Below are 25,312 nucleotides of genomic sequence, written 5' to 3' on the forward strand. Positions count from 1 at the left end.
ATTCCTCAATCCATTCTGGAATTGGCAGAGAGTTGTACAATTTTTGCTGTGCGACTACTCCGCTAATTTTCTTCTCCCCTTCCCCCTCTTCGTCTCCTGAAGAGCAACCGACCGCCTCTCGTGTATCCCCCCACCCCCTTGAGTTTCACCTCGCTGCTTTCTCTTCCCTCCTTTCTCCCCCCCCCCTCTCCTCCCTCTCTTCTCATTCCGTACTGGTCTTCTCCTCGGCGGTATTGCGAAGATCTCTGATCATCATGGATCCCAACAACAATCGCCTTCATCTGAACTTCGGGTACAATGACCGTGCCTTCAGTCCCGCCACCAACAATCGCGCATACCCGACCACCCCCTCCGCGTTTCCCCAGCCGATCTACCAGAATCAGGGTCCCCAGGACTACGTGGAAGCTCAGAATGGTGCCTATGGTCAGGGTTATTTCATGGCGAATCCCTATCCTCCCCAGGCCGCCTACGCTCAGCAGCACTATGGCCAGCCCAACCTGCAGTCCCCGCCGCCTTCCTATCAGTCGCGCATGGCATACAATGATGGCACCAATGGCCTGATCCAGCAGTTCTCCAACCAGGACTTGAACTCTACGCGTACTGGTTTCTTCGGTCGCTCGGGCTCTCCCGCTCAACGTCCCCGTACTGCTGGATCGCCTGCCCCCGGTCAACCCCAGCCTGGTCATTTGGCCCCTCCCATGCCACGCAGCCCGCGAACTCCCGCCGAGAATGAAGAATTGCAGCGCTGCCCCGAGCGGTTCTCCGAGAACATTCACAAGCGTGGCAAGGCCGCGAAGGAGCTGGTCAATGTATTCTTCCATGAGAACATCGAACGTGCCCGTGACCGCAATATGCGGTAAGTGGACATTCCACGGTGATTACCTTGGAGGTGTGTATACTGACAACATTCTCTATCTCAGCTCTGCCGAACTTGACAAGATGATCCGGGAACCGGCTATCCCCAAGGAGAAGAAGCGTCAGGAGGCCGAGGTGGCTGCAAAGAAAGAATCCAACTTCCTTCGGTTCCTCCGGACAAAGGAGACCCCGCAGAATTTCCAGACCATCAAGGTGATCGGCAAGGGTGCTTTCGGTGAAGTGAAGCTTGTGCAGAGGAAGACCGATGGCAAGATTTACGCTCTGAAGTCTTTGATCAAGACCGAGATGTTCAAGAAGGACCAGCTGGCTCACGTCCGTGCTGAGCGTGATATTCTCGCCGATTCGAAGGACAACCCGTGGCTCGTCAAGCTGCATGCCTCATTCCAAGACTCTGCTTATCTCTACCTGCTAATGGAGTTCCTTCCCGGTGGTGATTTGATGACCATGCTGATCAAGTACGAAATTTTCTCGGAGGACATTACTCGTTTCTATATGGCAGAAATTGTCATGGCGATTGAAGCCGTCCACAAGCTTGGCTTCCTTCATCGGTAAGTCCAAACCCGCCTCAGAGGGAGTCCCGTCATATACTAACTGCCGTGATAGTGATATCAAACCTGACAACATTCTCCTGGATCGCGGTGGTCACGTCAAGCTGACTGACTTCGGTCTTTCCACTGGTGGCAAGAAGACCCACGACAACTCCTATTATCAGAACCTCCTGAAAAACTCCACGTCCAAGGACAAGAACCGCAACTCTGGATACTTCAACGATGCGATCAATCTGACCGTGTCCAACCGTGGACAGATCAACACCTGGAGAAAGTCCCGCCGTGCGATGGCCTACTCGACCGTCGGTACTCCTGATTACATTGCCCCTGAGATCTTCAATGGACAGGGTTATACCTACCTCTGTGATTGGTGGTCGGTCGGTGCCATCATGTTTGAATGTCTTGTGGGCTGGCCTCCCTTCTGCGCGGAAGATACCACCGATACCTACAGGAAGATCGTCAACTGGCGCGAATGCCTCTATTTCCCCGAGGAGCTCACCTTGTCTCGCGATTCGGAGTCTCTGATCAGAAGGTACAGTCCATGAAGATCCATATATGATGATCCAGACTAACGAGGCCTCCAGCTTCCTGTGCGACCCTGAACACCGTATCGGTAACGAGGGCGGTCAGTTCGGCGGCGCGACCCAGATCAAGAACCATCCGTTCTTCCGTGGCGTTGTTTGGGAACAGCTTCGCAGCATTCGTGCTCCCTTTGAGCCCAGACTCAGCTCCAACATTGACGTCTCCTACTTCCCCATCGACGAGATTCCTCAGGAAGACACCAGCGCTATTCACCGTGCGCAGGCTCGTGCCATGCCTGACGAACAAGAGGCTGAGATGAGTCTACCGTTCATTGGGTACACGTACAAAGCTTTCAACGCCTTCCAGGGGAACTAGAGACTGGACCCGATTACCTCTAGATTATTGCCCCAAGATGACTGTCTCTGGAAGCCCTAGACCAGGCAGGCTTGCGTTGAGGGCTATCCTCAGACTCATCGGCGCTTTAATCTCGGTACTCTTGTTCATTTTTTGCTCGTCACGCATATAGCGCATCTGTCTTCTTCTGTTTATTTCATTACGACCTGAGCATATTCATTTTGCTGCATGTCGCGAGACGACCTCTGCTACTTACCCCTTGTGTCTAGCATTGCAGAACTGCATCCATGTGCATTGTTGATTGGAAGTTCAGACTACGATACACCGCATATGCAGCTATGATGGACAAGCTAGTTTGTTTAGCTAGGACGATAGTACAATGCATAGCAACCAAATATTATCGACGCATTTGTGTCGTTGCTTAAATGCTTGATCTTTCTTTGCCAGTTTAGAAACGTCAGTTGTCGTAGTCCTAGAGCTTTGTGGGCAATGACAGTAACAGCGATACCAATATTATCCACATAAATCTGAAAATAAACCTCAAACGCCTTGTAGCCCGATCAGTGTGAGTAGTACATGCCATCGATTTTTGCAACCCCCAGGAGCCAACCTAAGCATTCGACGCCATGGGTGCCAACCCAGGCACACCACTGAATCTCTCTTCACGCTCCGTCTTGAACATAATCTGAATCCAGAACTCCTTGCTATCTTCATCGAACCACGTCCAATAGCGGCCCTCCCGGCGGTCGATCTCCCTCGCCTGCAACTTGAACCCACACGTCTGATACGGCTCCGCGGCAACAACGAGGTACTGGAAGTTCTTATCCGGCGGATCCTCCACTTTCTGTTCGAACGCCGACATGAAACGCACGCGCGGCTGCACGCCGGGCGTGATCTCCTGGTACTGTAGCTGGAAGAGCAGACCAAGCTGGCGGGTCAAGGGGTCGCGAATCTTCGTGATTTTGTAGCCGGGCCGTCCGATCTTAATCGTCTGCTTCTTGACCTGCACGCCCATGGCGCCGGGCAGCGTCGACGGGTCCTGGTTCTTGCCCTCACGCTGCTCGCGGGCCGCACGCCGCGCCAGATTCGTCTGGTGCTTGCGGCCCTGCGTGTGCGCCAGGTACGACCCGTCGTTCTGGTGCACCGTCAGGCACAGCCGGCACTCGAAGCTGCCTACATGGTTCTTGAAGAAGTACGGGTCCTTGTCGAGATCGATTGTCTCCAGCGCGAGCTTGCGAAGCCGCTCGCGCCGGTCGGCGTTCGTCGCCGACTGCGATGCGACGCCGCCGCCACCGAATTTGGAGCCTGCGCGGTTCTGTCGGGGGTTAGCTCACGCTTCGGAGGTTACAGCGTGTGGGAGGCTGTGGGCAATGCTGAGGGGCCGACTCACCTGGAAATCCATCGTGGGGACTCCTGTGTCTGATCGTGGGTGCTGCGTGTGGACACTGTCACCGTGATGATAAGCTTCCAGGTCTTGGGGATTTTCGACGGTATCGCGGGATTATGTAAGCTATGGATTGATACCTGAGGTTTTGTTGTAGACCCGGATTAGGGAACGTCGCAACATGTCGTCGCCTTCAAGACCTTAGGGTTGCCGGATTGGAATCCCAGCTATGGCGCAGACCACTGCATATGTGAATCAGCGCAGGTCATACAATGGGGACCTGTGCACTGTCCGCTACGTGGGAAAAGTTGAGGGCACGACGGGAGAGTGGCTAGGCGTCGAATGGGACGACCCGACGAGGGGGAGGCATTCAGGACAACACCAGGGAGTGACCTATTTTTCTTGTAAGACATCGTTCTTCATTTCTAAGTGCGCCTACTGATGGAGACTACAGGCAAGAACAAGCAACCTACTGCTGGGTCGTTTGTGCGTCCTTCCCGGCCCGCAGACAGTCCGCGGGGGTTCCTGGAGGCCCTACGGGAAAAGTATGCCTCTGAGTTCGAGGAGATGCTGGCTCGCCAGAGGCTTGGTGACGGTGCTCTAGGGGATCCCCAGGAGAAGCCAATTCAAATCAGCGGCAAGGTCGTTGAAGAAGTCGGCTTCGACAAGATCCGGAAACAGCTCGCCGAGCTCCAGGAACTGAAGATCGTGCTCCTTGACGGGCTGCGCGTGGCCGGCGTTCTTGCCCAAGAGGCGAGTCTTGAACAGTATGATGCTGCGCTCCAAGAGATTCAACAGACGTGCCCCAAGATCATGGAGCTCGACCTCAGCCGGAACTTGATCAACCGCTGGAAGGAAGTTTCGTGTATCTGCAGTAGGCTGAAGCGTCTGAGAAAGTTGAAGCTAAAGTACGTATGGACATCGTGTCTACATAACTACAGTATTGCTGACCTTTTGCCAGTGGTAATCGATTTTGTTCGGTGGAAGAGAGCTTGAAATTTGAGGGCATCACAGAGCTCCATTTAGATGACACTCTGCTGTCTTGGGACGAGGTGAGTATTGAGATCATACGCTTGTGCTTTATCCACCACTTACCAATGCCCAGATATCATCTGTAGCTGGCCAGTTCCCGTCGCTGACCACGCTGTCCGCGTCAGCGAACCAACTCTCAGCTCTTACGACCCCCATCGCGAACACGATCACTACACTAAGCTTAGAACATAATACCATTTGCTCTCTGTCTTCAGTCGAAATATTGACATCACTAACAAACCTCAAACACCTCTCTCTACGAGGAAACATCATCGACAAAGTCTATGAACCAGAGCCCGCAGAGAAACCCCTCCGATTCTCTCCCAGCCTAAAGTCCATTGACCTCTCCCGCAACAACATCCATTCGTGGGTATTTGTGAATGAACTCTCAGACGCGATACCAAACCTCGAAACTCTCCGCATATCGGGCAACCCGCTCTTCAACCAGCCCGTGGGTCCGTCAGTCGTGACGGGGATGCCCGAAAAGCCCATGACCGTGGACGAAGCATACATGTTAACCTTGGCACGACTAGCCTCCCTGCAGGTTCTCAACTACGGCAAAATCACGCCGAAGGATCGCACCAACGGCGAACTCTACTACCTCTCTCTCATAGGGAAAGAACTATCCGCCTCCCCGGAGACTGCGGAGCACGAGATCCTCTCAGCGCACCCGCGCTACAAAGCTCTCTGTGAGATCCACGGAGCCCCGGTGATCAGTAGGGCTTCTACTGCTATGGGGTCAGGGACGGCCGTCAATCCGCGGTCTGTTGCTGCCCGTCTGGTCAAGATGGTCTTTCGCATGCGTTGCGACGGGGATGGCGCGGAAACTGTGAAGGTGGTGGAGGTTCCCCGATCGTTCGACGTGTATCAGGTCAAGGCTATCGTGGCTCGGGTTTTCAGTTTGACGCCGCTTTCGTTCCGGCTGATCTGGGAGACTGATGAGTTGGACCCTGTCAGTCGGGAGAACATGGAGGCGGATGAAGGCTGGGATAGTGAAGATGAGGGTGGACAAGCACTGGCGGCGGCGGACTCTGATCCTGGATTCGTGCGACGAGAGGTTGAACTCATTGATACGACCAAGGATATAGGTTTCTGGTTCCAGTCTGATCTAGTTGAGGCGAGGGTCAGAGTGGAAAGTCTGCCGTGTTGATTGAACATAGGTACTAATGAGAGTTCAGACAAATATATACTTCTAATTCATCTTAGGACATGTACAACCTAGCATCAAATCAATGGATAGAGATGTCCTTTTGCATTTCACCCTCACTTCACAATTCCCAAACCAGGTAGATTGCCGTCTCACTTCATCTCCTCTATAGTATCTTCTTGGTCGAATTTGGCTGGGACGCAGTACTTGAATTGTTGATGTTCGACTGATACTATTCAAAATGTTATTACGTAATCATAGACAGTCCGATACTACCACAAGGGGAATAGTTTCATCCACCCCCAAGCAATACCTCGACCATTACACTCACATATCCCGCAAGACAGAGAGAACCAACGCGAAAATGGCCGAATACTGGAAATCAGCAGTGAGTCCTCTCTCTAATGCCCCTCCAGTCCTGCACTACTAACAACCGACCCAGCCCCGACACTGGTGCAAGCAATGCAAAGTATTCATCCGTGATACAGCTTTCGAAAAGGCGCAACACGAAGCCACCGCCAAACACCAAGGCAATCTCAAGCGATTTCTGCGCGACATTCACCGCGATAACGAGCGTCAGCAACGAGAATCCCAAAAGGCCAAGGATGAGGTCGAGCGACTAAGACAGACAGTCAGCGGGGGTGGAAAGGCGCGAGAGGATGGGGCCGCATCATGGAAACGAGCGCCAGCAGTGAACACGCCTCCCGAACGGCCGGTGTCCCTGGAAGAGCGGAAGAAGCAGATGGCGCAGCTGGCGGATATGGGCATTGCGATTCCGGAGGAGTACCGCAGGGATATAGCGCTGGCCGGTGAGTGGCAGACGGTTTCAGAGCGGGTCATTCGTCCGGCAGATGAGGAGGGTGCCGGTGCGTCTGGGTCGTCTCTTGGAGTGCGCAAGCGCAAACATGAAGTGGAGGTCGACGAGGAGGAGGAAGAGGCGAAGCGTGAAGCGGAGAGGTTCGTGAGTAAGGCTTGGGGATCGCGGACGAAGGTGTACCCTGGTGGCCGGGAGGATACGGATCTCGATGTCTTACTTGCGTCTACGAAAGACATTAAGAAGACGAAGCCGTCCCCTTCGACTGCAGATGCGCCGACTGAAGAGAGCGGGAAGGTGGCCACAGAGACCCCTGTTAAGAGTGAGACGCAGACGGCGTCTGGAGAGTCAGATAAGCCGTTGCCCACCAAGGAGGAGCCTGCCGATGTCGCTGCACCTGCGCCATCGACAAAGGAAGAGCCTGAAGATGCCGGACCTAGTGTTGTCTTCAAGAAACGAAAGCCCAAAGTCATGAGGAAATAGCGTGTGGCTCCGATACCGCTATTCCTGCAGTTTTACACCAGATCATCGACTGTTCGCCATTCTACGGACGCGAGTCCTCTAGAGGGCATGAGGTGTCTCCGCGAGGACTCCTGCCCACACACTCAGTTGTTAGTTGAGCGGGCTGTTCGCCTGGCATGCTCTATGACTTGCTCTTGACCACGCTTGGGTCGGAAGGAAGACGTCGCGGGCAGCTGCGATGGGACACCCGTCCTCCTTCGTTCTGAGGGAAAACTCCATTCATCCATGACAGATGTCGGATATTCCACCTATCTATATTTGGGTGAAGTGTATGCCCATATCTTCATGGAAGGAGAACAGGCATCTGGCCTCCTTTTGACTCCTATTTTGATCAATGGGAGGCATACGGGAATGCGACTCCCCTCCATGCGCTTTTTAATACATACCCTCTAGATAGTAGACATGAACAGCTGGCTATGGCAAGCTAAGTCGGAACTACTATTAGGTCTAGCTAGGAACATAGTAGCTCTTAGCTAATCGCAAGTTCCCTCACTTTATGTTCTTTTACAGCGTACGGAAGAATACAGAACAATTAGGGATGTGGAATAAATTAAAAATACATATTATGAAGGCCTCTCTAGATCAGTGCGTAATGTTTTGATAATACTGAGGGTAGAAGCTGGAAGGGTACCTAGGTAGATTCTTGCCACTGCCCCATGAATTTTTTCCCATCTTTTTCCCCTTTCAGCCAGCGGCCCCAAAAGTTCTCCTCCGCCAAGTTCTCCTCCAGCGCGCATCGAAACACCCTCGACCCTCCGCCCCAACTCCCCCCCATCGGTCCTCCCACGCCAAATGCCGGGATTCTCTGCTTGCTGTTTAAGTACTCTAGTGGTATAGAATCTCGGCTCGCTTCTTTCCGCTTGTTTCGCCCAGTGTATGCAAGGTAAGTAAACAGGCGCTTCCTTTGCTGGTCCTCGATCTGTTTCTTTCCTCTCCGGACTACACCCTTCCCCTCTCGTTGCCCTTTATCGCAATCTGTCGGAACCTTGGTCGAGCTTGTCGGATATTTGCTTTTGGATCCTTCGCTTCTGTTCGGTTTGTCACTTGATCAATGTCAACACTGGGCGTTGCGCGGTGTCGCGGTTGCGTGCGGTGATCGTCCCATCCGTGGGATCTGGAGGATCGCAATTCGCGTCCAGCTTCCCTGTGACCACCACATGGGCGCTAGTCTCCGGGGTCAGGGTTAGGAGGCTGCGGGATGCGTCTGCAACCTCTGTGATGATGCGCCGACCATCCTAGGCTCTCTCCCGCCCGTACACGACTCGGACTCGGAGCACCGATCGCACCTCCGGCCTTTCCCTACAACCATGTCGCCGTGTTTCTGTGCATTTTGGATCGTTTCATCTTGAGTCAGAAGATCCTCTGGTCGAGTCTGCCGCTAACGCTTGAACTCCTAACCGACAGGTCAAAAGCGCTCCGCGACTGTCGAGTGCAATTTTCGGATCATATCTTCTATCATCGAGACCATACCCCGGCCGCTTAATGAATTTTTCTCCTTGCGATCGTGGAACGAACATCTCTGACGTTCTTGGGCCCTCGACTCCGTGACGTTAGTATCGGGAACAAATCATACAATTGAGATGGCAGACACAACAGAGTCCACAAATCCCGCTGGGGAGCCCCCGAAACAGGCTACTGAGTCGCACGATGCGCCTACGTCCGATGCGCCTACAAATCCTGGCGCCCCCAGTGAGGTTCCTGCAAGCGATACACCGGCGACTGAGGGCCGGGTGAATGAGGCCCCGGTGAATGAGCCTATACTGAGCGAACAGCCTCCGACGGAAAATGGCCACTCACTCGACAATTTCGACACGACTCTTCCGCCCATCGATAAGTCTCTGCCTGCGGTGGACTCTTCTCTCCCGAGCATAGATACCTCTCTCCCACCAATGGATCCGTCGATACCGTCGCTTCCGCCGATCGATACTTCTCTACCACCGTTGGATACCACTCTTCCTGCGATGGACGCCTCGGAGACGCAGAATTTTACTTTGTCGGACGCGAATGGGAATGATCACGACCACTTTGGCTCTTTCGATGCAGAACTTGCAAACAGCGGTCACGAGTCCTCGGGGCTTCCTACTATTGATGGTCCGCATCAACCCACGTCGAACGGGACGCACAACCAGCAACCTTCTCAACAGCTGTCACAGCCACAGAACCCACCGGCGCAGCAACACACAAACTATCAACAGCAGAATTACTCTCAGCAGCAACCACCGCAGCAGTCCCCGCCCGCGCCAAACCAGTATGCGCCTCAGCCAGGACAACAGCCGCAGCAAGGCCAATCACCGGCGCAAACACAGCATCAACAATATCAGCAACATAATTCGGATATGTATCAGAGTCATCACGCCGTATCCTCTCCCATGGGTGCTCCCACCCAGAGTCAAACGTCACATATTCCTCAAGCTCCTATTGGGTCGCCCATGCCTGCGATGTCCACGGTGAGCCAGTATATGACCGGCTATCCCAGCAATGTATCACAGATGGGCATGAACACCAACGCGCAGATGCGGTATCAGCTTCCCGGGGATCCCAACAAGATGCTATCGGGCGGGAGGCATAAGAAAGAGGTCAAACGACGAACGAAGACAGGGTGTTTGACCTGCCGAAAACGAAGAATTAAGGTACGTTTTATCAGGCACCTTTAATATGAAGTAGAAAGAAAACCCAAGTTCTGTGTGAATATGGGGGTTGTTATGGAACACGGGCGAGGGACGGCGGAGAAAGCATGGTCGAGGCGAGTCGCTTCGCTTGCGCGCGTCCAGCCCACCTGCCCGCCGGCCGCTGCAGAAACCCCGCCATTCGCGGTGTCGCTTGTTGTTTTCCACCCAACAGACCCTCTTCTTTTGCCGAACTTTATCATTCTGCCTTTTTTTTCTTTCTCCCTTTCTCCTTGGCTTTTATTTCCTTGTTTCGCTCTTTCTTCGCTGATCATTCTAGTGTGACGAGGGTCATCCTGTCTGTCGAAACTGTGTCAGAGCAACGTGAATGTTTAGGCTACGATTCCGGTTTTAACAACAATCGACACGTCTGCGATACAGCCTGCGCCCAAACCCCATCTTTCACTAGTGGTCAATCCCCAGGATCCCTCAGCTACTCCTCCGCCTACTACCACTTCCTCCTATCCCGCCGCGCCTCCGGGCTACGTTCCTGCGGTCTCCCAGCCCTTCGCTCCGTCGGAGTCACCTAGCACGTCGACCGACCAATATAATTACGGCGCATCAATTGACCCGTCGCTGGACGGGAATCAGCAGTCGAACATGGCCAGTGTTCAGAGCGCGGCTGAAGCTTTGCAACCGACCATAAACCCTGCGTCGACTACGTCCGCACCTGCGGATTCCACGAGCTTTAAAGGTATAGTTTCTGCCACGCGATTCCATCGTTCCTCAGCTTATATCCGCATGCAGTGAAACAAGTCCAGATCAGTGACCTTCTTGCGCTTCGGGGCATTCCTCCTCCGCCCCCTCACCCGATTACCGCTATCCCACCCAATCGTCTGGAAGAAATCAAAGCAGTGTTTCTTGCGACTTATGCTCCCGCCATTGACAAGTTCTTCGAGACGCGCTGGTTCTCGGAGAAAGCTCTCACCCACCTGTTGGCCAATGCTCAGCTTATGGCCGAGTATTCTGCCCTGATTGACGCCTTTGATCAAAATCTCAACGATCCCAATGTCTTGGCGCGCTTGGAGAGCTTCGAGGCGTCCGTGGTCTGGAGTTCCATGACGTTGTGCCGTCATGTCATGAATGTATCGAATGGAAATCCGGAATATGACTTGCTGGCGTCCTCGAAGCGACTAGACGTTATCGAGGCCATGATCACCGGCGAGCATCTGGAGTCCAACCCATTAGCGCAGTTCCCGCCCCGGGAACCTGCTGCAAACCCACCGTCTCTCTCCGATCAATTGACTCAGAGATCCCTTGATTTCTGGAGCTGCATCGGTCATTTCCTCACACTCCACGACAATGAAGCCAGCTCCGCAAAGGAGATCGATGACACATTGGCTCGATGCCGAACACTATTGGATACGTTCGAAAATCGCGATGTCATCTACTCGATCGCCATTGCGCGCCACCTTGGACAACGTTGGGCAGACTTCCCGCGTAGTTTCCCTCAGCCCATAACCACGAATGAGAAAGACGCCGGCGCGAAGCTGTATGTGGCACAGAAATTCTTAGAACAAGAGGCCAGTGGGAAGGGCACCACCCAGGTGATCAAACGCATATGCGGAATGGTCGTGCGATCCTGGATTGTTTCACGGGAGTAGCCCAGACTAGGGTTGGTTCGTTGGTTCCACGGCATTTTCCGAGCGATGTTTCTGCAAATGGCGGCATGAAAAAAGCACATTGGCGAGTGGCTATTTTCTTTTTTATTGTCTGACGATGTTTGACTAGACTTTCTTATCTACCCTTTTGCTCGCGTGGGTTCGGCTGTTATGGAAATATCTACTTGTCTTCTCTTATTTGTTGCTTCGGGGATACGTCATGGCACTGGAGTTGTTTGATTCTCACTTGTCTGCAGCTGGGCATAGCAGCGCGGTGGCGTTTGGCTGCTTTCTACTGAGCACATTGGCTATGTTCTTCATAGGTCAATCTTATACTCTCAATACTATACTTTATTGTATGCATGGCGTCGAAAGCCGAGGGGGAGATAATGAAATGTACAGCTTTAAACTGATGCTATTATATGTACCTATCTCTGATGGGTTGCTGTTGCAGCCGAATCTGTGCCACCTGCCCATGTGTCCTTTGGAAACTAACAGACGCGGAATGAGTCCAGGTACAAAAAAAAATTTGACATAGGCATCTAGATGTCTGGCTTTCGGTTGGCAAAGGAGCAAAAAAGGAAATGGGGTGAACCGGGATCGAACCGGTGACCTTCTGATGATCTGTTCGTTGAACTTCAGTCAGACGAGCTCCCAACTGCACCATCACCCCATTGCATGTTCAGGTGGGCAGAAAACAGCATCATAGTGAAAAGAATACTCTTAGTCAACCCATATGCCTCTTTAGGGCTCAGGCCTAGTTTCTGTTCTAGCGGTGCTTTAAATGCCGGCCTTTCTGGGCCTTTGGCCATTAACTTCCTGTGTTTAGTATATATCTGTGTCACGCATCGCAATGGGTCTTCCTGGGTATCCTTCACTGACATGTAGGATTGGTCGCTACTATATGTTAGGCCTATGGAGTATAGTTTATATTAACATGGTCCGTTCGAGTTGAACTCTAGATATATATCGCGGGGGACCCACGCCTGTATGCAGCCATTCCGTACGTACTGGTTCAGATATGAACATCATTGGTATCCTTACTTGGATCCTGACAGTTTTGACTATAGAGACATGTATCATTCTCCAACTGCAGTAAACTGACGAGGTCGTTGTCACCCCCACACAAGCCAGGCGTTGATGGCGCCTCAATCTGCACACTTTTGGCCAGTTTATCATCCAATGGGGTGATGGTGCAGTTGGGAGCTCGTCTGACTGAAGTTTCATATGAAATCGGATCATCAGAAGGTCACCGGTTCGATCCCGGTTCACCCCATTTCTTTTTTCGATGGTTGTTTTGCATCTTCTTTTATCAAACAATGGGGAAAGGCAAGTCTCCCATACCGTTCCTTCAAAATGAAAGAACATATCCCAGTAATAGATGAGGCCGTAGACCCAGTATATGTATGGTCAATGATATGCACAGCTCTCTTTGGAATACATTGGTATTCACCATCAACAATCTGTCTATTGGGCAGATCAAAAAACACATCCCAATCAACGTACGTCGCAATAGTCGAAGAACCACTTCTATCCTGGTTAAAGCCCGTGACCAAGACGTTCATCATCTATCTATGGACGCCTCGGCATTGTTCCAGGCGGTCAACCCAGCGCAGAAGGTGCAGGTGCTACATACGAAGAAGGTAGATGACAGATCCAAAAAGGTCGGCAAGCTACGACCACCAGTTGGCCGACAGAACTTCCAGGAGACCTGCGTTATCTAGTAGTACTCCCAGCATACCATGGCACTATATCAGTCAGTTAATAATTCCAGTGGAAGATTTCCGCATCAGAGTGTAGAGATCAAGTATATCGAATGGGGATCAACCTAGCAACAACGTGCTAATGCATATATATACCCACAGCTGGACACTACCTTGAGATGCATGAACGATAAATATAATCAATCTAGGATTCTTTTCAAAAGAGGCCAAAGAAATGGAACAAAAAAATAATGGGGTGAACCGGGATCGAACCGGTGACCTTCTGATAATCCGATTTCACATGAAACTTCAGTCAGACGAGCTCCCAACTGCACCATCACCCCAGTTGTTGAAAAGCGGCCCGAAATATGGCTACAAGAGCCTGCTCTTCAGGAGAGCGAACCTGCTCGGTGTACTTGGATTCGGCGTCTTGACCAAGTCTATGCATGCAGTCACATGGACAAATACAGTGGCGATATTCTATAGACATCATATACACACTTCGAAAATACAGCAGAATATGTACTCTCCGGCTCTACAGATCCGCCTGCTCGGGAACAGGGCTCTTCAGCTTGCCCGTCTCCAGCGCCGCACGCACATTGCCGATAGCCCATTCCTCCATGGCGGTTTGAGTCTGGATCATCAGATCAGTCGATATTCCTTCATGTATAACGGGGCGGAAGAAGAGTCTCTTACCTCGACAGTCCATGTACCCATATGGGGAACCAGGAGCACATTCGGATTGCGTACCAGTCCGGGGTGGATCTTGGGCTCTTCCTCAAAGACGTCCAGGCCAGCGGAGTAGACCTTTCCGGAGTCGAGGGCGTTGACGAGGGCGTCCTCATCCATGACGGCGCCACGGGCGGTGTTCACGACGACGACGCCGTCCTTCATCTTGTCGAATTCGGCTTTGCCGATGATGTGCCGGGTGTTTTTCTACCAGCTGTTAGATCTGTTTAAACCAACACCATCGTACGCCGAAACGCCCAGAACAAAATAGAAGCGGATGGTGGAGGGGAGCATACATTCAGGGGCAAATTCAAACTCAACACATCACTCTGCGCCAACAGCTCATCAAACGTCACATATTGCGCGCCTCCGGACAGCTCCTCCGTCAACGGCCGCCGGTTGTGATAGATGACGCGCATGCCGAATGCCTCCGCCTTCTTCTTGAGATTGCGGCCGATGCCGCCCATGCCCAAAATCCCCAGGACCTTGCCCTCGGGGTCGTGGCCCAGCACAGGGGCGGGCTGACCGCGCCACTTGCCCTCACGCAGGGCCTGCATGCCCGGTGTTGAAGTTGCGCAGAGCGCCGATGATCAGGAACATGTTAACGTCGGCAGTGGCGTCGTCGACAGCGGTGGGGACGTTGGAGACGCGGAGGGGAGGAGTACGGGATGTGCAGGCGTGCACGTCGACTTGGTCGTAGCCGGCGCCTGCGCATCGTTCTTAGTATGGATTTGGTGGTAGCAGGGAGCGATTGGGCGTACCGCAGTGGGCGAGATAGACCAGGCTGCTAGGCAGCGCACTGACGAGCTCGTCATCGATCATACCAGTGATTGTGACCGAGTCAAAGGTGCGATAGGCAGCGACTACACCGTCGAACTTGCCGGAGCGGCATTCTTGGATGAAGTCGGCGCGGTTGGTGGCGGAGGGGGTGATCAGCTCGGCGAGGTCGGAGAGGGATTCCCAGGTTTTGTGGGCGCTGACGATGAGGTTAGAACTGAAGGCGACTGCAATGACGGTATGGTGAGGACTACTGGACAATGCTTCCCAGCAGGAGGACCTTGGGTTTCGTGTTGGAGCCCATGGTGATGAATTAGACCGAGCGCGGGGTAATGAGGGCCGAAGGGCTCAAGGGAGGTGGTCGCAGCCGGGAGATGTCGACGGTTCTATAGGAATGAAGGAGACGAAGAAGACCAGAAGAAAAAGAATATGAGAAGGCGAAGAAGCAGTGTTAAAAGGAAGATGGAGGAGAAAAAGGGCAACAGACGGAGAAGTATCCAGCGAGCCCCACGTTTATCGCGAACCCCCGCATTATTGGTGACTCCTCATATCGTCTTCTTCAATCAATTCTCTCGGCCGATCCGACTTTCCCTCGGAGATTTCCGATTCCTCCCCGACTGTCCGATACGAAGTGATAGATGTGATGGGGTTCATATGTGTGTTATGAGGTTATACCCAGATACAAGAATGCTACCATCTAGCCCTCCACCAACACCCGCGTCCAGTCGAACTTCCGCCATCGCTTCTTGAAACCTTCCACACGCCGGTCTCCTCCTCGTTGCCAACGGCCCTGACGCTTGATCACGTCAGGCGCCACATCCAGCATACCTCCGATGACCTCGCGCGCAAAGAGATCGCCGCGCGGCCACCGTCGGTCGTCCTCCACAATGTGTCCGAGCCCCCCATCCAGCTCGAACCACACGTGGAAGTAGGGCATCTCCTTCGCCAGCGTGCGGCGGAAGGCCGAACGTCCCAACCCCTGCTTGGCCTTGGCCAGTGTGTCTATCAGCTTGCGGTGTTGCGACCACTCTGCGTCTGTGGACAGAATGGCCTCGCGGAAGAAGGCGGGTGACGTCTCTCCTAGGCTATACGGCAAGGGCACCACCTCCATCGATGCATGCTTCTTACGCTCCGGGTGGGCTGCGTTCTCGTAGAAGATCACATCACGACCCTGGTCGTGGTACATGCGTGTCAGGCTCTTCATGAAGTTGCGGATCTCCTCCCACTCGTCATCGTCACACTCCAAGAGGTTTGTACGATGCTGAATCGGAACAATGGTCGCGCAGCCTTCATTAAGTTCGGGTTCTGTCGGCAGAGTCAGGAATACCCGCGTTGCCAACGACACCACAGGGGCAATCGGAGGCGAATTCGTGTCTTCGTGGTGACACAGAGGACAGTTGTCGAGGATACGATTCATTTTCTGGAGTTCGTTAATGGTAGCGTTCTTGATGTCAATCTCGGACCGATGAACGCGGCGTGCCAGCTTGGAAGCTTGGTCATCCATATATTCCAGATCGTTCTAATCAATGTCAGTATTATCGAAAGATGTAGGGGATCTGTGGTCGCCAACTCACCTCGAATTTGGCATCCTTGGCGATGCGCTCGGCGAGCCGTCGTCCTTCGCCGCCATGCTGAGTTCGGGTCCTCCGTTCTTCCTGAATCATATCCTCGATGCTCATGTCTTCGTTCTCTTCCACCTTTCCACGCTCCCGGCCGCGCTTGTTCTCGACGGCCTTCACTTCATTGCGCTTTCCAGCCAGCATCCGATTGTCCATAACCCCGAGCACCACAACATCGGATTCCTTGCGATTCGACATCGCTGCCGCTGCAGCATTGTAGCGTTCTTCCAACTCGGCAGCTTCAGGCGCTTTCTTCAGTTTTGCCTTCATCATCTGTGCCTTGAGTCGATTGAGGGCGGTCAGGTCCAGCGGCTGTGTGGTATTCGCTGGCGGCTGAGTATCCATGGGTTTTCCCTGGCCGCTAGCATCAAGCTCCTTCTCAGGACTTCGAAGATGCTCATGAGAGTGCCGATGGATATTTTCGTCCAGCTTCCGCTGTTGGAATAGCTCCCCTGAGGGTTTCTCTTTTCCAACGTAGCCTTCACCGTATGTCTCGCGCCTGTCTAACTCCGCCTCCTCCTCACGGGCGTCATCAAATGAGCGCAGGTCGCCAAAACGATTGATAGCAATCTCCTCCACCGATTTGCCCGTCTCCTCAGCTTCTCGATAGACAGCTTTGAGCTTAGTCATTCTCCACTGGGAGCCAGCGTCGCCAAAGGTGTAGTCCACCTCATGTTGCGCAGGCTCCTCTTGTAGTTCCTCCAACACCTTCCCATCTTTTAAATCGCGTAGATGATCGTTTAATTCTCTGCGGTGAATCTTAAGCTCGAAGTCCGCCTGGAGCATCTTGGGCTTGGGCTCCTCTTCCAAGCGAGTCGTATCTCGTCGCTGGACATAATCCACATCCAGTGCGGAGGGAGCTTCCATCCAGGCATCTCTCTTCAACCGGGGAGCCTCTTCCGTCACCACGTCTTTCGCAAGCGGTTCGGACTCTTCCTTGTGTTCCCGTCGATGGCGGCGTTTGTGAGAATGGTCTGCGTCGTCTCCATGATCCGACGAACGGCGTGACCGTTTGTGGCGATGTTCATTGTCTTCGCTGCGCCGCGACTCCCGATGGCGGTCGGATTCGCGATCTCTCGACCGGGACGAATGGCGTCGATGATGGTGGTGCCGATGGTGTCGTGAGCGCTCTCTGCTGCGATCGCGATCGCGATCATGATGGCGGTGTCGATCGGATTTCTCGCGGCGTTCCTTCTTCTCCTCAGCTAGGGACTTCTCGAAATCCTCCAGCGTCATGTTTGCGGATCGAGACGGTTGAAAATGGTTGAGAAAGTCGTTGTGAGGAGGAGAAAGGAGCGAGGTGAGGTTGTGGCAGAGCTTGCCCGAAAGATTGAGATGACGTCGGGCGGTCTCGACTTGCGGCCGATCCATCTTTTTTTCGGTATTTTCTCTTCCCCTCCGCCATCTTTCACCCCACATCCATCCGTCCTCCTGTCTTTTCGCCTCGCGCGATTGTCGCACGGACTACTATACATTTAAAGAGATAATTACAGTTGAAAGTCCATCGTACCGCATTCAACGATGGCGTCCACCCCCGTAGCCGTCGTCTGCGTGGGCATGGCAGGGTACGAGCTCCGAACAATGCCCAGCACGTATCTCAATTTAACATGTCTCTCTCTACAGGCTCCGGAAAGACAACGTTCATGCAGCGCATCAACTCATACCTCCACTCTCAAAAGCGCATCCCCTATGTTCTGAACCTCGATCCCGCCGTGTACTCCGTGCCATTTGAGAGCAACATCGACATCCGCGACTCCATCAACTACAAGGAGGTGATGAAGCAGTACAACCTGGGTCCCAACGGCGGCATCATTACCTCGCTCAACCTATTTGCGACAAAAGTCGACCAGATCATCTCTCTCCTGGAGAAACGCACCGCCCCGAACCCGAGCAACCCCTCCGCCAAACCCATCGAGCACATCCTCGTCGACACACCGGGTCAAATCGAGGTGTTCGTGTGGAGCGCTTCCGGGAGCATCTTCCTGGAGACTCTGGCGTCGTCATTCCCCACCGTCATTGCATACGTGATTGATACCCCGCGCACGAGCTCAACAAGCACCTTCATGAGCAACATGCTGTACGCGTGCAGTATTCTGTACAAGACAAAGCTGCCCATGATCCTGGTGTTCAATAAGACGGATGTGCAAGACGCCGAGTTCGCGAAGGAATGGATGACCGACTTTGATAAGTTCCAGCAGGCCCTGCGCGAGGAAGAGGAATCCGGGGCGTTCGGTTCCGAGGGCGGGGCTGGCGGCGCCGGTGGCGGCAGCGGGTATATGGGCTCGCTGCTGAACAGCATGAGTCTGATGCTGGAGGAGTTCTATCGGCATTTGAATGTCGTCGGAGTCAGCTCGATGACAGGAGACGGAATTGACGAGTTCTTTGAGGCTGTTGAGGAGAAGCGGCAGGAGTTCGAACGCGACTACAAGCCGGAGCTGGAGCGGAAGAAGAAGGAGCGCGAAGAGATGAAGGCCAACCAGCGGGAAATGGAGCTCGGCAAGCTGATGAAGGACATGAATGTCTCCGGCTCCAGCCGCCCCAAGCGTGCGGAGGAGGCCGAGACTGTTAGTGAAGCTGAAGAGGAGGAAGAAGAGGCTGCGGCTGCGAGTCGGAAAGGAGAGTTTGATGCCCCAGACGATGTCGATAGCGATGATGAAGATGAGGTCCTTCGCGCTGGGAATGACGAAGGACTATCCCAGCGCTACAAAGAGGCGCTGGCCGATTCAAAGGGCGCTCCGTCCGACCAAGACCTGAGTTTCATGAGATACTTGCGGGCAAGCAATATCAATCAATGATACGAGGGTTTGATCCTGCATGTTGCATTTCTATCGTTGGTGTTCTGGTGGCGTCCTGTGCATTTTCTTATTTTTGTCGAATAGTGATGAATGGATGAGATGTTACTGATTCATAGTATAGAGTCCACATAATTCAATATTTGTGGGATTCCAAGGTTCGAGATTTGATGGCTTCTAATGCTAGGCAGCTACGACAGAGAGTAGCCCTATTTGTCCACCACTACATGGCTGGGAACGATCGACGACGAGAAGTACCTTATAGAGCTTTCTAACTAGGAGTATTGACACTGATAGAATGAGCTGACTTGTACTTCATTTATTGTCCCCTGGAATCCGAAGTCCACGTTCTGCTAGGGTTCAAGGAGCCGGAGGATTTGACAGAAGTGGTACACCTTTGTCTATGAATTTGACGATGGCCAATGCACAAGGCATGGAAGTGGCCCTCGATCTTTGAGAAACCATTCAGAATAAACGCCGATGGTGTAAGTCCAGTCCGTGGAAGATGCCAATTCCGGGTTAGGGAGAAAGATATCCAAAGCATGCGAGATGCATTGTTGATCCATCTCGTTTTCGGCATAGAAAATGGTCATGGAATAACCCAGCTGAATCATGTATCAACCTGACAGCCGATGCACGATTCCCAGAGACATTAAAGGCAGCATCTGCATTGGTATTCGCACGCCATCCGCATCTCAGATCACCCAATACACAAGGATCAAAAACCCACTTTCACACTTTTCTGATATCTTTCCCCGCAGGAACATCCTCCTCTCCAAGTGTTTCTTTCTTTCTAAGTTTCTATGTCGTGTTCTGGCCGTTGGCTGGACGCTTGGTGGGAATTGCGTGATGTTGGAGGCATATTATCCCACAATGCGCCTCTCAACAGGATGTGGTCCAGATAACTGCCAATCTATCGCATTATGCATGCTTAATGAAGAGGATCTATCTTTGCAATTAACACCCCATAGCTCGGTGCGCTGTTCTTTCATATCCTATACTCTGCATATAGATGACTCGAAGGGCTCAAGCGACAGCGGTGCAAGGGACATACATTTACGGGTGTCATATACCGGGCCCTTTTTTTTCTGAAACAGCTGATAATACCACAGCACTATCTATCATACTAGCCATGATGGACGCCAAAGACGTTTCCAACGACACAATAAGCATCTCCTCCGGAGGCGATGCACCAACCAGCCCTACTTCCGCAGAGGAGAGAAGAAAAGCCCTTCTTCTCTCGTTTACTGCCGAAGATGACAAGAGAATTCGACGGAAGATCGATCGTCGCTTCCTGGGATTAATAGGAATGATGTATCTCATCAAACAGGTAGATTTCATGAATGCGGCCGCTGTCAAGGTTCTTCAGGTTGGGGAGGACAGGAATATACTCAATGAGCTTAAAATGACCGCCAATGAGTACAATTGGGTTCAGTCCATTTACTTCGTGCGTTGGTCTCTTTGAATACGCTCGGGCAGCAACTGACACATCTCAGATCAGCTACATTGTCTTCGAAGTCCCCAGTAACCTGTTGTTGAAACGACTCACTCCTCGAATATGGCAATCACGCATCATGCTTTCCTGGGGAATAGTGCTAGCCTGTCATGCGGCAGCACAGAATAAAGAGACACTCTGGGCGCTACGGTTTCTCCTGGGTATGTGCGAGGCTGGCATGTTTCCCGGAATTGCAGCTCAGTTGTGTGGATGGTACCGAAGCGACGAGATGGGAAAGCCCATCATGTGGATGTTTGCTTTCCAGAACACCTCAGGGATCATTGGGTACCTCCTCGCGTATGGAATCTCGTACATGAACGGGTTAGGAGGGATGAGCGCATGGCGATGGTGAGCATGCATAACCAAAGGAGGATATCGACCTGGGCTAACGAGTGTTCGTTAGGGTGTACCTCCTGGAAGGTCTCTTTACAATACTGTTCGCCGGGCTCGTCTACCTCGTCCTGCCTGACTGGCCCAAATCAAACCGAACCAAGAAGTGGCTCACCGAGCGCGAGCAGGAGTATGTCGAGGCCCGGCTATCAGAGAATGCGCCTAGAACAGGCGACTCCAGCTTCTCCAAAGCGGAACTCATCGCCTCACTCAAGGATCCTCGCACATACTCGTTTATGCTCTCGCAGGTCCTGCTTAATTTCGCAGGGTACGCACTCACTTGGGAGCTTCCCACGATCACCACAAGCCTTGGGTTTGCGGGTTTACCGCGTAATCAGCTCTTGAACATTCCTCCTTCCGCAGCCGCTGTCTTAGCTATTATATTCTCCGGGTGGTTCCAGAAACAAGCCTACCTAACGCGCCCGGCGTACGTCATGGTCTGTATCATGGGCCCCATGCTGCTGTTCTTCGTCTTGATAGCCACCCTGACCTCGCGTGTTGGCATCTACATCGCCTGTGTGTTTGGGAACATGTTCTATTCGGTCTACTTTATTCCGTTCTGGGCCTGTAAGTTACCTCCCCTTGTTCTACGAGCATGGTACTTACTGCAGTTAAAAGGGCGTACATCCTCCCTCAAAGGCACAACAGGCGCAGCATTCACCCTCGCATTCCAGTCGTGTGTCGGCCAAGTTGGAGGTGTTATCGGCCCTCAGCTCTTTCAGTCTCGGTTCGCATATAACGGATACAAAACGCCGTTTGCGATCTGCGCTGCTGTCGTCGGCGCGGCGTGTCTGGCGAATGGATGGACTTGGTGGTTGACGCGGAACGTCGAGTGGGATGTGCGGCGCATCCGCCGACTTCGCATCAAGGAGATGAAGCAGGGAAGGGTCTATGCTGACGATGATGTGCGGGTTTACAATGAACGGGAGTTTTATACTGGGGTCAAGAGAGGCGGGAGTTGATCGGGAGGATACTCCTTATGAATTTGGTCCAATTGATCGAGGCCTTCAATATCACGAACCATCAGAGAGGCTTAACCCTTATACTTACCATACTTTTCTTAAATATGGAAGACTCACACATCTACACGCACTAGCACTCTAGAGTAAACTAGATAGTTGCCGGGCTACATAATGAATTACGCTCCATTACATATATAGCGTTTCATCTGGCATTGAATGGCCACATTTTGTCCGCCTTGTCGACTGTGAGATCCTCTCCACTGGACTGGACCTCCCTGGCCGTTTCTATCCATTGATCGTATAACTCACGATGGACTTCCTTCGCCGCTTCCCATTCCTCATTTGGGACCCACCCATCGGAGTTCGTGTTAAGAGCGTGTTTTAGCAACAATTTGAGCCTTTGGACGGCCTCAAAGTCATCATAATCTCGGGCATGTCTCTCCAATTCTTCGTCAGTGGGCGAGAACGGGCAGGAGCCTTGCAATCCCAATTCCTTCCAGCAAGTGGAAAGCTCAATCAACTCTTGACGGACCGCTGGAGCGCTGTCTCCCCATGTCGTATGGCAGTAGTGGAAAAGTCGAAAAAGGGTTTGATCGAGCAATCGTGCAGGGCGCAGCTTTGGGGCAAGGCCTTTCATGCACACATCGTACGTTTGATGGCAGATCAATGCATCTTTCCGTTCGCGTTCTTTGTCGCTAGGGGTCTTTGGTTCGACTTGCGCATCCTCCAATTCTTTCTCAGGCTCCTCAGGAAGTGAAGCGAAATCTGGTATATCATTGGCGTAGATAAATGCGGGCTCAATGCTTGCAGACTGCCAATCAATAATACCAGTAATGACGGTTGGGTCATCCGGTGAAACATAGATATTCCTTTTGTTGAAATCAGGGGGAAGGAGGACTGGAGCAGCTGCATCCTGAATGCGCTTGTCTTCGATCAATTTCCGCATGACTTCTTGGCTGATCTCTATAAGACGGATGTGGTCTTGAATAGAACCCTGATGAGGGAGAAGGTTGTGATTCTCGGGGACTTCCTTCGGCAAACGGGAGAGACCAGTCTTTATCAAGCCTTGACAGTAGCCGCTGAGGTCTTTCCCTGTTTGAAGCATTGGCGTTAGACATTGTTCTCAAAAAGAGAAGGAAATGGTGAGACTGACAAGGCCCGCAATCAGGGCTTGGGCCACCATAGATTTCAGTCTCGCCTGGATTCCGGTTCCAGAAGACAGGACTGCAATGGGCGAGAAATCCCCGAACTGCCGCCAGAAACGCTGCATAATTGTCCCTCAGTTGTGTCCTCAAGGGTGTGTCTTGAGTTACTGACTGTGCTTGACGCGTACACCCTTGAGCAACAGCCGTCTTGGCAGGCCTCCTTTGTGTAAACGGTGTAAACAGGGTTCATATTGAAGCAGATGTCAATTATCTAGCTCTCTATATTAATAGGGAAGAATAATATTACATATAAGAGCATAAGAGCAGTCCAACAGAAATGGCGAAGCTTCTGTGCAGACACGAGAGTAATATCCTACAGATGGAGATGTTTGCTCTATAGTATAAACCAAAGATCAGGATCTAGTCCAGAAAAGAGAAACACTCTCCTTCTGCACTATACACACTATACTGTTCGATACTTTTATCATTTCCAGAAGCGGAGCCTCGACTTTTTGGTCCCATTATCTCCAGAATCCGATTTCCGCATGTCCAAAGACTCTGGTTTGCTTCCATCACCCAGGCGAAATGCAGCATTCGGCGTCGGCGCTGAATCTGCCATATCCCCGTTTGACTTGGATATCAACCAGATAATCTTTAGCTCCGTTGTGCACTTGATGATCCACCTTCACACAGACCCGATGTTCAGTCAATTCAGCCCAAGTCCCGGGAGGACGTCCCCCTGATGACCGAAATCTTTCTCCGAAAGCCTGTAAACTTGTAGCACCCAGTGGCTCCAGGCGCGTGACGTCAAAAGCATCAAAGCAGACATCAAATGATGTGCCTGTCCCGAGCGCGACAATGACCCCTCCATCGGCATTGACTGGTGCAAGTATTACCAGCGCAGTTAGCGACATGCCTCTTTTTTGAAGCGCAAAGTCTTTGCGGAACCATGGTGGAATGTTGGTTGTTTCCACCTCTCGACTAGAGGTAGCCAGCGGAGGAGCTGTCGTTGGTTGGTTACCATCGATGATATTGGCGATGCGGTACATGGACTCATCGGTGACTTTTCTGATCTTGAGAATGTGCATGGGGAAGCCCCCTTTTACTTCTGAGGCCAAGTGGACTTGGCTCATATAGATTATTTGAGGTATCCCGCGTTCATACACCTCTGCCAGCGCTCCCACTTTGACTCTGGCATATTGAGCATCTACAGATGAGAGACGCCGAATGTAACTGCGAGAAAGCTGAAGGTTTTGTAATCTGGAGGACTTGGGCAATTCAGTGCAGCGACGTAGATGTCGTCATCTTCCTTCATCAGGGGCAGCTCGATCTGTAGGCCGCGGTTCGTCATCGTGTAGGGCTGGCGTGGCTCCCAGTCTTGGTACGGGAGGATGTTGGCGCAGCCGGCAAACATGGCTGGCGACGGGGCTAAGAGACCGTGGAGCGAATCCCGAGATGCATCGGGATCTGTCCATGCGAAGATGGATTGATCGTCAGACTGCTTCATGATCTCCTCCTGGAGGCGGAGGAAGGCCTTCTCGCATTCTCCATAGAGCATGGGCATGTTCACGGAGAAGAGCCCCATCAAGCAGTATGCGACATCTTTCTGGTCAGGTGGTCTACCGGTGAGCGGCCCATGCCATGCGTCTCGCGATGCTGGCGGAGGAGACTGGTCGTCGATGGAGCATAATGTCCTCGTCATTCTGAGTGATCCCGTACAGAGACTTATACACCGTGCTTTTTCTACCGATTTCGACCCAATTGTTCGAAAAGCACACAACCTCGTGTGGAGCAATAAGCTCCTGCAATGTGAAGCCCCGTGTAAACCATCTGCTGCGCTCAAAGGAGGAACAGGGCTTACTGGGATCAACATCGCTGGATACATCTTCAAGATGTGCATAGCAGACTTGCGCTTTCTCATACCAAGAGTACATGGAATTGATTGACTCTGATAGCTCGGCACTGCTGCTTTTGTCGATGCAGCAGGTGTCAATCCAGACGTTGTTTAGGTCATCCTGCACGGCCTGCTGGCAGCATTTCTCAACCTTTGTCTTCCATGCAGTTTTGATTCTGCAGTAAGACGCTGGAAGTCTTCAAACACAACCTCATTTTCTCCCCAGGTACGCGACAGAATAGCATACGGTGGGATTTTGTTTGGAACAAACTCCTCCAGCGTCAAGGTGGCCGTGTTCCAAAGACGCATCTTGATAGATAGAACCGGGCTTCATTGGAGG

General features: G+C 52.4%; 11 protein-coding genes and 3 non-coding genes across 14 annotated transcripts; 7 read left to right on the forward strand and 7 right to left on the reverse strand.

Moving 5' to 3' along the window:
* Positions 1–254: 254 nt before the first annotated feature.
* On the forward strand, positions 255–2,321 carry ATEG_03876 (serine/threonine protein kinase CBK1; the record flags this gene model as incomplete). The annotated part of the gene is made up of 4 exons (XM_001213054.1): positions 255–856; positions 921–1,424; positions 1,480–1,956; positions 2,009–2,321. 4 exons carry the CDS (start codon positions 255–257, stop codon positions 2,319–2,321), a joined length of 1,896 nt encoding a protein of 631 aa, XP_001213054.1.
* Positions 2,322–2,910: 589 nt separating this feature from the next.
* ATEG_03877 (spliceosome assembly protein PRP11) lies at positions 2,911–3,702 on the reverse strand (the record flags this gene model as incomplete). The annotated part of the gene is made up of 2 exons (XM_001213055.1): positions 2,911–3,615; positions 3,691–3,702. 2 exons carry the CDS (start codon positions 3,700–3,702, stop codon positions 2,911–2,913), a joined length of 717 nt encoding a protein of 238 aa, XP_001213055.1.
* A 549-nt stretch (positions 3,703–4,251) lies between these two features.
* Positions 4,252–5,866, forward strand: ATEG_03878 (putative tubulin-specific chaperone; the record flags this gene model as incomplete). Its single annotated transcript, XM_001213056.1, has 3 exons — positions 4,252–4,592; positions 4,646–4,736; positions 4,790–5,866. 3 exons carry the CDS (start codon positions 4,252–4,254, stop codon positions 5,864–5,866), a joined length of 1,509 nt encoding a protein of 502 aa, XP_001213056.1.
* Positions 5,867–6,605: 739 nt separating this feature from the next.
* Positions 6,606–7,160, forward strand: ATEG_03879 (putative formin binding protein; the record flags this gene model as incomplete). Its single annotated transcript, XM_001213057.1, has 1 exon — positions 6,606–7,160. One exon carries the CDS (start codon positions 6,606–6,608, stop codon positions 7,158–7,160), a length of 555 nt encoding a protein of 184 aa, XP_001213057.1.
* Positions 7,161–8,779: 1,619 nt separating this feature from the next.
* On the forward strand, positions 8,780–11,469 carry ATEG_03880 (putative C6 finger domain protein; the record flags this gene model as incomplete). Its single annotated transcript, XM_001213058.1, has 3 exons — positions 8,780–9,829; positions 10,202–10,559; positions 10,613–11,469. 3 exons carry the CDS (start codon positions 8,780–8,782, stop codon positions 11,467–11,469), a joined length of 2,265 nt encoding a protein of 754 aa, XP_001213058.1.
* A 582-nt stretch (positions 11,470–12,051) lies between these two features.
* Positions 12,052–12,139, reverse strand: ATEG_10546. The gene has a single exon. It is a non-coding gene; the product is annotated as a tRNA-Phe (tRNA).
* Positions 12,140–12,650: 511 nt separating this feature from the next.
* Positions 12,651–12,742, forward strand: ATEG_10535. The gene has a single exon. It is a non-coding gene; the product is annotated as a tRNA-Phe (tRNA).
* A 679-nt stretch (positions 12,743–13,421) lies between these two features.
* Positions 13,422–13,513, reverse strand: ATEG_10545. Its single transcript has one exon. It is a non-coding gene; the product is annotated as a tRNA-Phe (tRNA).
* Positions 13,514–13,704: 191 nt separating this feature from the next.
* On the reverse strand, positions 13,705–14,455 carry ATEG_03881 (uncharacterized protein; the record flags this gene model as incomplete). The annotated part of the gene is made up of 3 exons (XM_001213059.1): positions 13,705–13,803; positions 13,866–14,105; positions 14,195–14,455. 3 exons carry the CDS (start codon positions 14,453–14,455, stop codon positions 13,705–13,707), a joined length of 600 nt encoding a protein of 199 aa, XP_001213059.1.
* A 917-nt stretch (positions 14,456–15,372) lies between these two features.
* On the reverse strand, positions 15,373–17,530 carry ATEG_03882 (putative cell cycle control protein (Cwf19); the record flags this gene model as incomplete). Its single annotated transcript, XM_001213060.1, has 2 exons — positions 15,373–16,194; positions 16,250–17,530. The coding sequence occupies 2 exons, from the start codon at positions 17,528–17,530 to the stop codon at positions 15,373–15,375; spliced, it is 2,103 nt and encodes a 700-aa protein (XP_001213060.1).
* A 371-nt stretch (positions 17,531–17,901) lies between these two features.
* On the forward strand, positions 17,902–19,089 carry ATEG_03883 (putative ATP binding protein; the record flags this gene model as incomplete). The annotated part of the gene is made up of 1 exon (XM_001213061.1): positions 17,902–19,089. The coding sequence occupies one exon, from the start codon at positions 17,902–17,904 to the stop codon at positions 19,087–19,089; it is 1,188 nt and encodes a 395-aa protein (XP_001213061.1).
* A 1,132-nt stretch (positions 19,090–20,221) lies between these two features.
* Positions 20,222–21,933, forward strand: ATEG_03884 (uncharacterized protein; the record flags this gene model as incomplete). The annotated part of the gene is made up of 4 exons (XM_001213062.1): positions 20,222–20,533; positions 20,583–20,929; positions 20,985–21,538; positions 21,590–21,933. The coding sequence occupies 4 exons, from the start codon at positions 20,222–20,224 to the stop codon at positions 21,931–21,933; spliced, it is 1,557 nt and encodes a 518-aa protein (XP_001213062.1).
* A 202-nt stretch (positions 21,934–22,135) lies between these two features.
* On the reverse strand, positions 22,136–23,038 carry ATEG_03885 (uncharacterized protein; the record flags this gene model as incomplete). The annotated part of the gene is made up of 1 exon (XM_001213063.1): positions 22,136–23,038. One exon carries the CDS (start codon positions 23,036–23,038, stop codon positions 22,136–22,138), a length of 903 nt encoding a protein of 300 aa, XP_001213063.1.
* A 612-nt stretch (positions 23,039–23,650) lies between these two features.
* ATEG_03886 (uncharacterized protein) lies at positions 23,651–24,642 on the reverse strand (the record flags this gene model as incomplete). Its single annotated transcript, XM_001213064.1, has 2 exons — positions 23,651–24,146; positions 24,290–24,642. The coding sequence occupies 2 exons, from the start codon at positions 24,640–24,642 to the stop codon at positions 23,651–23,653; spliced, it is 849 nt and encodes a 282-aa protein (XP_001213064.1).
* Positions 24,643–25,312: the final 670 nt, after the last annotated feature.

The sequence above is a fragment of the Aspergillus terreus genome, genomic scaffold (genome assembly GCF_000149615.1).
Source record: "Aspergillus terreus NIH2624 scaffold_5 genomic scaffold, whole genome shotgun sequence".
Classification (NCBI taxonomy): Eukaryota; Fungi; Ascomycota; class Eurotiomycetes; order Eurotiales; family Aspergillaceae; genus Aspergillus; species Aspergillus terreus.